Source organism: Trachemys scripta, chromosome 2 (genome assembly GCF_013100865.1).
Source record: "Trachemys scripta elegans isolate TJP31775 chromosome 2, CAS_Tse_1.0, whole genome shotgun sequence".
Classification (NCBI taxonomy): domain Eukaryota; kingdom Metazoa; phylum Chordata; order Testudines; family Emydidae; genus Trachemys; species Trachemys scripta.
In genome coordinates, this window is record NC_048299.1 from 145,187,468 (window position 1) to 145,203,698 (window position 16,231).

The following is a 16,231-nucleotide window of genomic DNA, read 5'->3' on the forward strand; positions in this document are numbered from 1 at the left end:
AGGGTCCCTGGGTTGGGACCTAGAGTAGTGGGTGGGCCTGGGTCCCCCCCATCCTCCTTGCCTTACGCCTGGCTGATGGGAGTGGCCGTCTTAGGCTGCCCCAACCCCCTGCCAAGAGGGGTGTGACTTTGGGGGTGCAGAGGGACAGCTGATTGACTCACACACACACACACACCCCAGAATGGGGCGAGGAGGGACTAAGGGGCACTGCTGGAGGGCAGTGGCTCAAAGAGGATGCTGCGAGTTGGGAGCAATGCGGGTCCACACACCAATTGAGGGTGAGACAATGGATGTGACACCACCAGGAGAGGGCGCTCCACTGGACTGAGCTAATTCCCGAGGGTGACCAGCAAGAGGCTCTGGGTGGTGAGTCCCAACACTGCTACACCTCACTTGTAAAAATATGGCTTTAGTGCCCTATGTCCTACAAACAACAGAATTTACACAAGGTGTGCAATCAAAAGAAACGAGCCCCCCCCCCCCCCCAATTTACAAAGTAAAATCCCAAAATTATTTGGATCTCCCTTTTTACTGCATAGCTGGCATGGCTTTGATTTTATTGACTGCTGACTTTCATAACATTTCTGGTGTGTCTCAACCACTGTGCCTAGTTAGGATTCTGTTGCATTAATGTGTTTATCATCATGTGTAGCATTCACACCATCTCCCATGCTCCTACTGTAGCCTTCTATAAAAAAAATTCTCTCCTGTTAAATACCCCCTGTATTCACTCACCTGAAAAGCATGCTTTAAAATAAATTACAGTACTGTTAAAACATGCCATGTCAGACAAGTACTCTGTACGGAGATTGGAATCTTACCTTTTTTTGACAATGTATGAATAACCAAACTTTAAAAAAATACAATTGCAGTTCCTGGTGAGCCCATGACTTAGGGCCTTTTTCAAAGCTGTATATTAACTTCAGCTGGGAAGAAGCCACATTCACTGTTATCCAAATTATATTCAGGTTCTCTACTGTAGAACCTAACACTAGAACATAAGAACAGCCATACTGGGTCAGACCAAAGGTCCAGCCAGCCTAGTATCCTGTCTACCGATAGTGGCCAATGCTAGGTGCCCCAGAGGGAGTGAACCTAACAGGCAATGATCAAGTGATCTCTCTCCTGCCATCCATCTCCACCCTCTGACAATCAGAGGCTAGGGACACCATTCCTTACCCATCCTGGCTAATAGCCATTAATGGACTTAACCTCCATGAATGTATCTAGTTCTCTTTTAAACCCTGTTATAGTCCTAGCCTTCACAACCTCCTCAGGCAAGGAGTTCCACAGGTTGGCTGTGTGAAGAAGAACTTCCTTTTATTTGTTTTACAGATTTGGCTTCTAAGATTACAATAAAGCTAGAAAAGAATGGGGGGAAAAAATCAATATTACAGAGCATGCACCCAGACTGTGCCACACTTTAAAACTAAATACAGAAAACCCCTTTAAAACCAATTTAAAATTATTTTCCTTAAAAGAAGCAAAGTCACATCTAGTAAAAGGGCTCTCAAAACCTTTTCAGATGGTAGAACATTGCCTCTTTCTACTCACATAAGATCCCTGTGGCAACAAAAGCAATTGCTTAAGGAAAGCTGATACTATATTAGGAAACCATGGAATTAATTTGTACTGGACTTAAAGGTTAGCAGTTGGAAATGAAGTGAGCCAATAACATGGGACCAGAAAGCCTCTTACAGGCTAGTTTCAGAATTTGATTGTCAATTTTTAAAATAACATTACTTTAATATGTTACACCTGGCTCCACATCCCTCTGCCTTTTTCCTATATTTAAGAGTTTCTGTCACACCACAGGAGACACTAAGGCCTTTTCCTGCAACTACTTAACCACAGGCTTACGTGTCAACAAGATCGGGGCCTAGGTGATTGTATATAAACGGGTCCTGATCCAGGAACGTATCCCTATTCAGGACTGCACTTAAGCACATGCTTAACTTTAAATACTGGCTTAAGTGCTTATCTTGAATAGGGATGGACTTTAGCACATGCTTAAGTGCTTTCCTGAGCTGGGGTCAGAATACATAGGAGAAGGAGCAATTTAAAAATCCTACACCTCTCTGGAAAGTTTCCACCTTCACTATTGTAATAGGTAACACTTGTGATTACTGTATCAGATTAGAGGGGCAAATATTGCCATATTCATTTTTAACAGTAAAGTGGGCCAGAAAGATGTAGCATTTGATCAATACCATGATCAATTTCCTCTGGCCCTCACTGGGCAATCTAGACTCATTAGCCACAGGGATTTGCCGCTCATACCTGGGTAAAACTCATAGCTCTGTTTTGAGTTTCTCATTTAAGTCCTCCTGGTCAATCATGTTCATGTTTCCATACCAGCGATGGTAAGAAAGGAGGGCTGCATTTTTGGCGGCAACTGCGCTCATTTCCATGGCACTTGCCGCCCATTCTATGCCATTAAGGTAGTATATTCTATCATGCAGGATTATAGGTGGGCATTTCTTCGGGAGACTGTAGTGTGGGTAAGCCAGCCACTTCTTCTCTTTCACAGAGTCGTAGGATGAGAAAAGCAAATTCATCTGCTCCTTGGTGAGAGGTTCTTTCGAGAACACTTTCCAAACGGCAGGTCCCATGGGTTGCTTCACTTCCTCGTGTGTGTTTTGGACAGGAGACACAACACCTATGCTGTTGATAAAAAGGTTGGGATTTTCTGTTGTGACAATGTCAGCTAAATGAAAGTGGGATGGGTCCTTGTAGCCGAAGAAGGATGCGTTTATGCGCCCGTGAACAAAAGTTGCCACCGTCTGATGGTAACGGTCTGAGAACTGTGCAAGAGGCGGGTTAAAGTTCTGGAAGGTGATGTTGGACATTTTACGATTCAGTGGTGTAGCAATAAGAACTATATCGTACATGTCTGTAGCTGACCCTGATGCAGAGTTGTAGCTCACTTCATACAGCTTAACCGTACTTCCTGGAAAAAAAGTAAGATTTAAGAAAATGCAGAACCCTCCTGGCAACAGGACATGAGTGTATTTTTTTGGGTTAATGCTTTTGTAAACTAGATTTGGGGGAGGGGGGAAGAGAGTGGGGGAAATTTTCCCTTATTGGACTAAACTTTTGTGTCACATGTTGCACACCGGATCCTTTATTGACATAATTTAGAACAAGTCTTTCAGACTAGTGATTTTTGGGTGTCCAATTTCACTCCTCATAAGGGGCCTAAAAACCAGACGGGCCTTATATGTATGTAGTGACCTGAATACCAGGGCTCTTTAGATGGGCATCCAAATGTTTCAGCATATGCCGATCTTTAGTTTTAAAGCCTTTTCCTCTTAAGTCCAAAGAAAGCGAGTGCACCTCACCTGTGCGTTTGGGCCGCGTTCTCTCCTCTATAGAGATAACTGTGCCAGAGATAAGTTGTGCTTTGGAAGCATAAAGAAGGCCAGTGCAGACAAGTTTGTTGCCACCTTTTACTGACCAAAGTCCAGAGTCAGCACCTGCCAAAGACACTGCGCCTGCCAGGGAAGAGAATGAAATTCCAAACACACTGTTCTAACATCCCATTCACTGAATTAAGCAGGGGACTGATCTTCACTCAGGGCTGGAATAGTAAAATGGAGCTAAGAAAACTATAGGTCGCTAGGAAAGTGACACACAAAACTTGCTAAAAATAATGGTACCAAACAGCTACTGAACAATTTGCTTTCCTATCAGAATATCACAGTGAGCGAAGATACTGTTGAGCAATAGAAGTAATCCCCCTTTCCTTAAGGTTGAATGCATCGCCTTCAAAGCCTACCCATGTCTAGGGAGCAAGAATCCTAACAATGAAGCCAGAGTTTTCACTATAGCACAACAGAGGTCACAACACCCAGCCCTTTAATGACAGCTTCATCTGCCAGCAGAAACAGAACTATGTAAGTATGGAAGACTATTAAACACACACCTACAAACCCATTAATGTTGGCACCTTGGCCATAATTGATTCTCATGATTGGAGTAACCACCTCATAGATAAACTTCTGGGAGAAGCCAGCCTTCTGCATAGTCTCATCAATGGTCCGATTCAGCATCTGGATAAAGTCATTCCCTCCGAGTGCATGAAGCAAGCCCTCCGTGCTGCTGAAGGAGTAGTCATGAGACTGATAGCGGTATATTCTTTATCCAAAAGGAGAGAGACATATAAATCAATTAATAAAAGACTAATCTGGACTATACAGATTAGCACAGAACAATTGATTTGCAGACACTGACTTACTGTAAATGAAAAACATTTACAGAAATAGCAAAATTTCTGAGTGCAGTTCCAGTTTTGTTTTTCTCTGCAAAGACCAGTATGCGGAAGGGTCTGACCATTTTAGATTCTGTCTTCTGTCCCACTGCTCCCTCCTGACAACTGAGATCAGCTGTAGTGTTCGTGCTGATAGTCCTTGGAGGGGTGTTCTTGGGAACTGGAGACAAGGGATTCTCAATGGGACCATCAGAATCTCTTAACCTTCAGAAACAAGGGACAAGGCTCATCTTGCCAGCCAAACCATAGCCTAACACATCTAAAACAAAGCCCTTTTGGGTCTTTTCATAAGTTTCCTGACTTCTTTCCAAGTGGGTGGGTACTTTTGCTCACTGCAGGCAGTTATAAATTAACGCCTGTTTCTGTGTTTTATGCACCCAAATGCCAGTGTGATGGACACACTACGTTAGGGCAAATTGTACTGATGACTCCTTTCGCTCAAAATTATATTGTCTGGTTTACATTGTACAATGTACAAGTGGTGATTGCTGTGTTTGTGCTTACTACTACAAAGTAGCACTGTTTAAATGGTAATCCTGTTTTAATTAGAACAGTTTACAAAGTAAAAGGGCAGGCAACAAAAACTACTCTTAGAGATCACCCCACTGCCATGAGGAATGAATCCTGGGTTGCCCTAGCTATATTGTGACATACGCTCGTAGGAAAAAAGACCCAAGAAGATCACAGAAGAGAAACAGAAAGAGGGTCAAGAAAAAGAAAACTCAACTGCCACTCCTTTATTAAATGTTTCCATAGCATTCATCATCATAGATAGTACCTACCAGTTTTTAATCACTCCAGCAGGAGAATTAATTTAGTTCAGGCTTTACATCATTACCTCATAAACTTGTCCAAGATGTCTTCCACCCACATGTTCATTCGCAGAGGATTGAATCCATAATGCCACAGAAGTTTCAGAATATTGATAATGTACCAGCTACTCTCCTCAAATACAAATTCATCTCCATTGTAAATGCCCAGAAGGCCATGTCGGTTCTCAGGAACAGAAAGTCCTGCAAAGGAAAGAAATATCTGCCATAAGCTAACAGGGCCTGCTGGCATAATTTAAAAAGGATCAGGTCTATCTATTGCACTGTACTGCTTCAGGAAGCATAAAAGTTGCATCATTATAAGCAGTGACAAGTGCGATAATTTTGACTTATCAGTTCACACTGTCTCTTGATTTTTATTATTTCCTTTTACAAATCTTAGCAACAAAACTGGCTCTGAAAAATGTGAGTGGCGCCCCAAGAGTGCAGGAGTTCGAAATGACTTCCTCTAAGATTATACCAGGATTATTTCAACTCAAGTAAATGATAACGTAATGAGCAGGATAGTGTGTATGTTCAGTATTTATCCTTGAGTGGAGAGAATCAAAGCTATTCAAACGGGCCCCAAGCTGCTAACAGAGATTCCCTTTCAGCTCAAGCACTATGAATCTGGGCTTTGAATCAAGAAGCTCTGAGTTCTAGTCTCTGTCTAGCTTTAAAATTCAGAGTGGCTGTGGTATACAGTATAGCAATAACCAGGAAGTTCATGGATTTGTTACAATATATCTTAGATATTTTGCTGTGGTCATCCCATTTAGTCAAGAGCACCTAAACACTTAGAAGGAACAGAGGGATCTTGCAAAAAAGCCTAGAAACAAAAATCAAGCGGCCCAACCCTCTAAAATAATATCATGAGTAATACACATGATTTGTTTGTTTATAACAGTCACCAAACTGACTCTAATAAGTTTTGTTAGTTGGGCAGATGTAACGAATACACCCCTGGGTTCACATTATACACACTATTGTAATAATCTTTGTACAAGATATGCCTTGTGAGGTATCATTTGAAAACTCTTTACTTGCCGATCAGTAATGTCATGGTAAAATGTGTGTAACAACTTAGAATCAAGGACTGGAAGGGACCTCAAGAGGTTATCTAATCCTGTCCCCTGAACTTGCTGCATAAAGTTATATATTTCACCTGTATGATGTTAAAAATACATGTTTAGACTCACATAGCAACAAACTGGTCAAAGGGACCTGTCTTGAACAAAGGAGTGTATGCTTGTCTTAATTTGCATTTAAGCGGTAAACAGAGACCTCCAGGAGAAGGGGAGAAACAAGAAAATAAAGAAAGCTCACGTAAGTGAAAAAGAGCAGCAAAGACCAATCTTCCTCACACTTTGTCTCCTGGTTCTCAGCTGAAAATGTTTTTCAAGAGGGGGCTGAAACTATAAAAAGGCAAACACACCTTTGCCCACCTCCATTCTCTGCACCCGAGAGAGAAAGGAAACAGCCTTTGGACTCTATGGGAGGAGTCCTGACCCAAAGAGTTTGGTCAATAAAACTCTTTGAAGCATATGGCAAGAAACTTTGCTTGAATTCAATATCGTTTGTTAAATTAGGCACTAGAAAGCATTTTATCTTAATTTTTCTTGTAACCTTTGTAACTTTTATGCCTCATTACTTGTACTCAAAATCTCTCTCTTGGTAGTTAATAATCTTGTTTTATTGTTTTTTCCAGTGTGTTTAAGTTAAAGTGTCCAGGTAACTCTAAAATAATAGGCTAGTGTATATTATTCCCTTAAAGGACTAACAGACTTAGTATATTTGGACTGTCCAGGAGAGGACGGGACAGTACAAGACATACGTTTCTGAGGGGAAATCCAGGACTGGGAGTGTGTTGGGATCACCCTGCAGTATAACCCAGGCTGGTGAGAGCCAGGGTGTGACTGGCAAGCTGCAATTACACAAACACATCTGGGAGTGACCTGCATGCTGGAAGGCTGTTTGTGAGTAGTCCGGGTTGGAGGCTACATCAGCAAGACATTGCAAGGCACTCCAGGTTAGAAGGCAGGGGTGACACAGCCCTCCACTGGTCTGGATTGCACCCCAGTATGTCACAGCAGCCTGATGGATTGTCCTTTCATGTATACCAATGTAAAGCCATTGACTTAAATTGATGTTCCTCCTTATTTGCATTGGTGTGAGTGAAGAAATGAGCCCAGTGACTTCTGCTCCCTAGGAAAAAGACACATACCTAGCTCCTTGACGAAATGCTTCATATGTAGGTTAAGAGGATGGATGATGGCCCCTCCTGCTTCATAGTCTTTTCCTTCCACGTTTATAGTAGCCAAACGGCCCCCTACCATCCCTCTCTCAAACACGTCAATCTGTACCTCTTTCCCAAACTTCTGGCGTAGAAAATAGGCTGCTGAGGTGCCCCCAATACCAGCTCCGATAACAGCTGAAAATACATTTTAAAAGGAAGTTATTTTCCCCACTTTAGTTAATTTCCACAGACACATCCCAAGTCTCTGAATTCAGGCAGCCCTCCTGTTAGTGTCAATTGTGGCTCTCTTCCTCCAGTGCTGTCTCTATTGTTGGGACTATAGAGATGGAGTTTTCATTTTGAGGGTAGAATTTTCAAAAACGCCTACATGACTTGGGCTCTTAAATCTCTTTTGTGCTTTTGAAAATCCCACCCTAAATTATTTAAAGCCACAACCCTTCAGCTGAACATTAATTTGAGAGAAGCAGGAAACCACTTCAAAGGCCTGGTCTACACTAGAGAATTAGTCAACTTAACTATGTCACTCAGGGGTGGGAAAAATCCACATCCGTGAGTGGCGCAGTTACACCAACCTACCCCCAATGTAGCAAATTCTTCCATCGACCTAGATACCGCCTCTCCCGGGAGGTGGATTGCTTATACCGATGGGAGATCCCCTCCCATTGGCAGAAGTAGTGTCTGCACTGAAGTGCTACAGTGGCGCAGCTGTGCCCCTATAGCATTTCAAGTGTAGACAAACCCATTATGATTATGAGTTGCTCACATCCACATGGTAACACGTATCCTGTAGGTAACGTAACTGGCTGTGTCACGTAGCTGGTTCAGCATTCCAGGAATGTTGGCAAATTTTGCTGCAGGGCTGGACTTGCAGCATCAATTAGTAATTCATATTTATCATTTATGGTAGCAAGATGAGGGACTTGCAAGCACTTGATGGACTTGGGCAAGTTGCTTAGGCCCAGATCCACAAAGGTATTTAGGCTCCTAACTTCCTGGACCTTAGGCTCTCAGTGTTTCTCAAGGTATCCCCATACTACAAAGACTATATCTGTGTAGCTATGTCAGCATAGCTATGCCAATATAGACCCCCCCACCCCCCAGAGTAGATGCAGGCTCCACTAGGAGAAAGGGTTTTCGTGTCAGTATAAGGCCACCCTCTCCCCGAAAGTTAGCTCTGTCGACAGAAGTCCCCTTCTGTTGACAGAGCTCCAGCTACACTGGAGTTATGTCAGCATAACTATGTTGGTCACGGGTGTGGTTTTTTCACACCCCTGACAGAAGTATCGCTTTCCACTGTAGACCAGGCCTCAGTTCCCCAGCCGTACAACAGGACAGTGCTGTTCTCCCCATCTCACCGGGGCATGATGAGGATAAATACAGTACAGATTGAGGCACTCAGATGGCAGTAACGGGGGCCAGATAAATTAAATACCTTAGATAAACGTGTATAAGCCTACCTAAATCCCAGCATAGACAGTGCTAGGTAGAGACTACCCTCTCTTGGGGATGTGGATTGTGTAGCCTCATTTGCAAATGAATGAAAGAAAAAGGGGAAAAAAAACCACTCAGGCCTGGTCTACACTAGGCTTTTATATCAGTGTAACGACGTCTCTCAGGGGTGTGAAAAATCTACACCCCTTAGAAATGTAGCTATACCAATCTAATCCCAGTGTAGACAGTGTTACGTCGCTGAAAGAATTCTACCTCTCAGGGAGGTGGATTACCTGTGCTGAAAGGAGAACCCCTCCCAGCAAAATAGGTAGTGTCGCAGTGCAGGTGCAGCCGTGTAGTTGCACTGCTGTAGCATTTTAAATGTGGACAAGCCCACAGATTATTCAGGAGACAACACATCGATACATTGTAGGATGTATTAGTATAAGGTGGATAGAAAGCTGGATAGATCATCGAGCTCAATGGGTAGTGATCAATGGCTCCGTGTCTAGTTGGCAGCCGGTATCAAGCGGAGTGCCCCAAGGGTCGGTCCTGGGGCCGGTTTTGTTCAATATCTTCATTAATGATCTGGAGGATGGCGTGGATTGCAACCTCAGCAAGTTTGCAGATGACACTAAACTGGGAGGAGTGGTACGCTGGAGGGTAGGGATAGGATACAGAGGGACCTAGACAAATTAGAGGATTGGGCCAAAAGAAATCTGCTGAGGTTCAACAAGGACAAGTGCAGAGTCCTGCACTTAGGACGGAAGAATCCCATGCACTGCTACAGACTAGGGACCGAGTGGCTAGGCAGCAGTTTTGCAGAAAAGGACCTAGGGGTTACAGTGGATGAGAAGCTGGATATCAGTCAACAGTGTGCCCTTGTTGCCAAGAAGGCGAACAGCATTTTGGGCTGTATAAGTAGGGGCATTGCCAGCAGATCAAGGGACGTGATCATTCCCCTCTATTCAGCATTGGTGAAGCCTCATCTGGAGTACTGTGCCCAGTTTTGGGCCCCAAACTACAAGAAAGCTGTGGAAAAATTGGAAAGAGTCCAGCAGAAGGCAACAAAAATGGCACTGTCTACGCTGGAGCACATGATTTATGAGGAGAGGCTGAGGGAACTGGGATTATTTAGTCTGCAGAAAAGAACAACAAGGGGGGATTTGAGAGCTGCTCTCAACTACCTGAAAGGCGGTTCCAAAGAGGATGGATCCAGACCAGAGGTGGGCAAACTACAGCCCGCGGGACCCTCCTGCCCAGCCCCTGAGGCTACCCTCCTGGCCCTGGAGGCTACCCCTTGCTTTTCCCCCTAGTCCTCAGCCTCAGCTCACTGCGCTGCCGGCACAATGCTCTGGGTGGCGGGGCTCTTGCAGAGCCGCGGCCTGACCTGCTCTGTGCTGCGGGGTGGCGTGGCTGGCTCCAGCTGGGCAGCGCATCTGCCTGTCCTGGTGCTCTGGGCGGCATGGCTGTAGCCAGCCTGTAAGGGGACAGGGAGCAGGGGATAGAGGGCAGAGGAGTTCAGGGTGGTGGTCAGGGGGCGGATAGGGGGCGGGGCGGTCAGAGGGCAGGGAACAGGGGGGTTGAATGTGAGCAGGGGTCTCCGGGGAGCAGTCAGGAAGGAGGGGGGATTGGGGGGCAGTCAGAGGCAGGGGTTCCGGGGCCAGTCAGGGTGAATGGGGGCAGAGGTCCTGGGGGGGCAGTCAGGAATGAGAGGAGGGGTTGGATGGGGCAGCAGGGGGCAGTCAGGGGACAGGGTGGGTTGGTGGGTTGGATGTTGGCTGTCAGGGGGCGAGAAGCGGGGAGAGTCAGATACTGGACAGCGTCCCCTAACTGGCCCTCCATACAATTTCAGAAACCTGATGTGGCCCTCAAGCCAAAAAGTTTGCCTGCCCCTAATCTACTCCTTGTTCTGTCATCTGGTACTACTGAGAACAGTCTAATGGTCTCAAGTTGCAGTGGGGGAGGTTTAGGTTGGATATTAAGAAACACTTTTTCACTAGGGGGGTGGTGAAGCACTGGAATGGGTTACCTAGGGAGGTGGTGGAATCTCCTTCCTTAGAGGGTTTTAAGGTCAGGCTTGACAAAGCCCTGGCTGGGCTGATTTAGTTGGGGATTCGTCCTACTTTGAGCAGGGGGTGGGTCTAGATGACCTCCTGAGGTCCCTTCCAACCCTCATATTCTCAGATTCTATGAATACATACTCAGCTGTTCTCAGGTCACTCTCTAAGGGCTGGTCTACAGTAGAAAGTTAGGTCCGTCGAGCTACATCACTCAGCGGTCTGAAAAATTCTCATCCCGAGAAATGTAATTAAGCCTACCTAAATCCCAGCGTAGACAGTGCTAGGTAGAGACTACCACCTCTGGGGATGTTGATTAACTACAGTGATGGGAGAACCCTTCCCGTCACTGTAGTGAGTGTCTACAAAGAAGCACTGCAGCTGTGCCACTGTAATGTTTTAAGTGTAGACAGTGTCTGCAACAGGCAATACCACCAATACTGGTTTATTCAACTCAGTCAGCTAGGCTCCATAATTACATCTTGGGCCTGCACTGTCTTGCTCCTTCGGCAGTTGTCATCTGCACCAGCATAAAAACAGGCAAAGTGAGTGTAAAATGCTACCACACCAGAAGGGTAGTACATTCCACCACCTTGCACTGGGGCAAATGACTGCACAAGGTGCAAGGCACCAGAGACACAAGGCTCGTTTCTTCAAAGTTTGTGTGTTTGGTGGGAAACTATTGAGAACATAGACTCCAAAGGGCAAAGAAAGTAATAAACAACTATGAATCCAGGAAGTATTTTAAAGCTCAGTAACAGATTCTCACAAACTTCAAAGCTAGACATCCAGTCAATATCACAGGTTTCACTTAGGTTTTTGTTACAGACGGACCTACGCCAAACACGGAAATTCAAGGGTCTATGAACACTGGAGAGTTTCCTGAACTTTGTGGCTAATTATAGGATTTTAGTGAGCTGAAACAAAATCATGGCTCCAAACTATCCCAAATATCAGGCATGTCTCCAATAATAATTAATCTATATTTTTAAACATCTTACAATTATTAGAAATGGAAATGGTCTGTTTTGCTTAACTGTTGGGTTTGCTTTAAAAAAATATGTTCTGAGGGGGATCAAGTAAGGCACAAGCATCTGGCACTGCTATTTCCATATGCAGGTTGCAGACCATAAAGGGGAGGTGTGAGCAGGAGGGAGAGAACAAGATTAAGGGCCATTATCTGCTTCTTATAGAGTGCCACTGCCAGAGCAGCCCAGGGGGCAGACGGACCCTAGATAAAGCATTAAGTGAGGAGTGACTGAACCGACCCACTGCTCTGCTCTTTCCAGTTACCGCACTGGTTCCCATCCTGAGCCAGTTGCTCCAGGTCCATCTCCTGCCCTCTTACCCCAGATGTCCCAGTCACCCCCTTCCCCTCTCCCTGGCAGCTTGTCCCCAGACTCCTTATCCTTGCCCCCCTCCCCCCAGTAACTGTGCCCCAGACCCATCTCTCCACCCCTCTCACCATCAACTGTGCCACAGAACCAGTACAGTCTCCCAAACCCAGGGATTGACCTGCCCCTCCCCCCAGCCTTCCCAGAGCCCCTGCCCCCACAACCTCCAGCCTCTCCCCAGCAACTGAGCCCCAGCCTCCCTGAACACCAGATCCCCTGTATCCCTCTCCCCTGCAGCTGGGCCCCTGCCTCCCTGACCCACCCACCCACCCAAGAGCCCCTCCCCCCAGCCTCCCTGAACCCCCCCACCCCAGAGCCCCTGCCCCAGCAGCTGAGCACCAGCCTCCCTGAACCCCCTACCCCAGAGTCCCTGTACCCTTCTCCCCTGCAGCTGGGCCCCAGCCTTCCTGAACCCCCCACCCTTCTCCCCCGCAGCTGGGCCCCAGGCCTCCCCCCGCCCCCCAGTACCTATCTTGCCGGGCGGGTAGCGCAGCTCGGTGGCCCCCAGCGCCCCCCGCCAGAGGGAGGCGAGGAGCAGGAGCAGGGGTGCAGGCAGTCGGGTCCGCATGCTCGTTCCAGGCAGGAATCCCATCAGGTTCTCGGGAGGCGGCGCCCAGCTGGCGGGGGCGGGGCTAGGGGAGATGCCCGGGGGGGGGAGGATTTCCTATGGGCCGAGGCGAGAGAGTCGGGAAGACAGCGGGACCTAGGGAAGGGATGAGTGGAGGGCAGGGGGAAGCCCCTAAACGTCCCATGAGGGGGCATCCCAGGGAGCCCCCAGCCTGAGCCTGGCTGCAGTGTGTTTGCCCCACTTGGATGGGTAACAACCTGTTCAGAGTGTACCTAGCGCAAACCCATCAGCGCAGTGTCTGGCCCTTGTGCCTGGTGGGGACTTGAATTCCAGCCCTTGGCTGGTAGGGAACTAAAGTTTTGGGTGTTTTTTTTCTCATCTGATGGGTGACATAGGTGGGTGTCTGGCTTTTCCCAGTGAGCAGGTGTCCCTGTCCCCAAAATAACTCACCAGCATTGATTCTAACTCATCCTTTTTGGCAGCCTCAACAGAGGAGCTCAGGATTGAATAAATCGGGGAGACTGGACTAGCCTCTCAGGGGAAGTCCCTCCAGGTCAGGACTGAGGTGCATTAGCAGTGTAGTGTGGTCCCGGGGTGTACCTCAGGGATTCTCAAACTGGTGGTCAGGACCCCTCAGGGGGTCAAGAGCTGACCGCCTCCACCCCAAACACCGCTTTGTATCCAGCGTTTCTAATAGTGTTCAATATATAAAAAAGTGTTTTTAATTTATAAGGAGGGGATTGCACTCAGAGGCTTGCTATGTGAAAGGGGTCACCAGCACTGTTCCCTCTAAGCTGTGCACGTGTGCACGCACACACAGATCCTAAACACCGCGCACATGGCGAAACACCGCGTGCACAAAAATTTGCACAGAAGCACAAAAATTTGCACAGAAGCAATTTTTTGCGCACACGGACTGTCAAAAATTAGAGGGAACATTGGTCACCAGTACAAAAGTTTGAGAACTACTGGTGTACCTCAACTCATCATATGCACATGCTGTTGTTTTCCCTTTGAGGGGGTTGCCCTTAGTGCTAGGTGGCTGGCAATTACTTGATTTTTAAGAAAAAATAAACCCAACGTTTTTGTTGAACAGAGAAAAACACTTACATAGGCTTTGAAAAGATTTGTTTTTTAAAGGTAAAATCTTGTTTTTGACAATCACAAACAAATTTGTGTTCTCAGTGATAATCTGTTTGAGCCAGAGAACACTAATTCCAGGATAGCGAAGACATTTTTTGTTGTTAATCGAGGAACGAGTCAGGAGTGCTTTGTTATCCTCACTATTATGTCCATTACGCTAACTTCTTATGAAAAGAAGAGCTTGTCAGAGCCAGATAGACCTGGCTGCAGCTGTTTGCAAAAATTATTTTACTTTTTTTACTGTCAAGGTTCCAGTCCTGCAATTGAATCTATACAAGTGGCTCTTCACAATGGCACAGAGTTCCACTTAAGTCAATAGAGCACGCTGCACAGGTTCAGGAGTCCATTGGTATGGAATAGTTTGCAGGATCAGGTCTTTAGAGTGAAAATCATGCAGGACAGAGAGAGAGAGGGCTACTGCATTTAGGAGTCATGGTGAGGTGGTGCAGGAAAGACATAGTAGAGCAGGCACATAGGGGTTTCTGCATTCCCTGCATGCTACGAATGGGAGTTTTGTTCCAGCTTCAAATATTCCAGGAGGTAAATACCTCCAACATATCTGTACCTTCAGGCACCCTCTCCAAATAAGCATCAGAGCCAGCTTCACACCTGGAGTATTCCCCCAATTTACACAAACGGAAGATCTGGCCCCAGGGGTTGATGTAGCAGAGGAAAGATAGGGGAGAGAATGCAGGATTCATGATTATGTGGCTATTGTGCTATAAACATCCTGCTAGTTTTCCACACAGAACCTAATTGGGTTGAGTGCTAAGCTCTGAAGAACTGTTGTCTTAACTAAATGTCATGTTTTTTTGTTTATATATTTGTATTTATATATGAATATATTTATGTATATTTGTATCTTGCATAGTTGGTATATATGGTGCGTGTTTTTAAATTGTGTGAAGATGCCATGACAGTAGGGTCCACAAGTTAACAGCCTTGTGGATCTGGGCCTACAACTCCTGTAGAAAGAACAGGATGAAATAAAATAAATATATTCAAAATATCTGCCTAAATGTTATACATTATTAAATATAATGATTGAAAATTTCCAGTGTCTATGCACATATAATCTTCATATTTTCATACCTATATAGGCCCCAATCCTGCAAAGATGTACACACTTGTTTAACATTATACGCAGTAAATAACGCTAAGCATATGTGTGTATCTTTCCAGGATTAGGGCTCTGTGTGTGTGTGTTATATATGCCTCTATGTTAACAGATATCAGATATATTTCTACATACATAGTCAAATAATACTTTATTAATATATTGATAAATAGGAATATATCATACAATGCATTTGTAGATATACTTCTACATTTTCATTAGATCTTACATGTGCCTTTGAATATATAATAAAATATGATGTGCATTTACATTTTAATATGTAATATTCTACTATTTGCATGTTTATTTCTGTACATAAATATCTGCAATGGATGTTTTTGTAATTATAATTCTATACATGTGAATATTGTATGAAATTCAGTATAATCTGTTTGCTTGCAAATATATAGTTGCAGATATGTGAATATGCAATGCCAGTTATGCATTTGTACACACATGCACAGCTTTAACGTTTGTGCCTTTTATGCACAATTCTACACAATGCATATATTTAATTCCGTATTTGCATATGGGAACATTTGCTACGTAAATAGCTGATCTAATGCATGTTCACACTGTACAGAATTATAATTATGGGCAATGCACGTGTATGTTATACCTAATACTGTATGATGAATTTGCATATAGGCACTGTTTATTAGTGTGTTGTAAGGCATGTGAACACACGTGTGCAAGTACAGGCACAGACAAGGTGCCTATATTACATACACACATAGATCAATGTGATACCATCAGTAGGTACCACAGAATTAGATTGTGTGCATAATTTCACGTCCCTTCTGCTTTGTAAAGCTTATGAAAGCTGCGGCCAGATAAGTTTCTCATCCGCGCCGCTGGTGTAGTGGTATCATGCAAGATTCCCATTCTTGCGACCCGGGTTCGATTCCCGGGCGGCGCATGGAATTTTTTTTACACCCTCTCTTCCCCCCCATAGCTTAACTATAGCAGCAGAGGAGCCAGCCATAGCAGCGCACCGCCGCGAATGGCGGAAGGGGGTTGCGGCAAAATTTAGGAGACTGGAAAGAAAGGAACCGCCACCGGACGGTAGTGCGCATGCGCTGAGGGAAGGCGGAGAGAAAAGAAACCGGCGGAAGGAGAGGGCTAACGTATGATGCAGCGCGCATGTGGTATCTGATGCCAGAGCCGGCGGAGGGAACGGCC

The 16,231-nt window shown here is 45.5% G+C and overlaps 1 protein-coding gene and 1 non-coding gene across 2 annotated transcripts; one reads left to right on the plus strand and one right to left on the minus strand.

Annotated features, from left to right (window-relative positions):
• Positions 1-1,294: 1,294 nt before the first annotated feature.
• Positions 1,295-12,852, minus strand: PCYOX1 (prenylcysteine oxidase 1). The gene is made up of 6 exons (XM_034761753.1): positions 12,690-12,852; positions 7,304-7,510; positions 5,109-5,283; positions 3,926-4,137; positions 3,342-3,494; positions 1,295-2,950 (listed from the first exon to the last, which is right to left on the minus strand). The coding sequence occupies exons 1-6, from the start codon at positions 12,811-12,813 to the stop codon at positions 2,292-2,294; spliced, it is 1,530 nt and encodes a 509-aa protein (XP_034617644.1). The 5' UTR covers positions 12,814-12,852; the 3' UTR covers positions 1,295-2,291.
• Positions 12,853-15,897: 3,045 nt separating this feature from the next.
• Positions 15,898-15,968, plus strand: TRNAG-CCC. The gene has a single exon. It is a non-coding gene; the product is annotated as a tRNA-Gly (tRNA).
• The last annotated feature ends 263 nt before the right edge of the window (positions 15,969-16,231 follow it).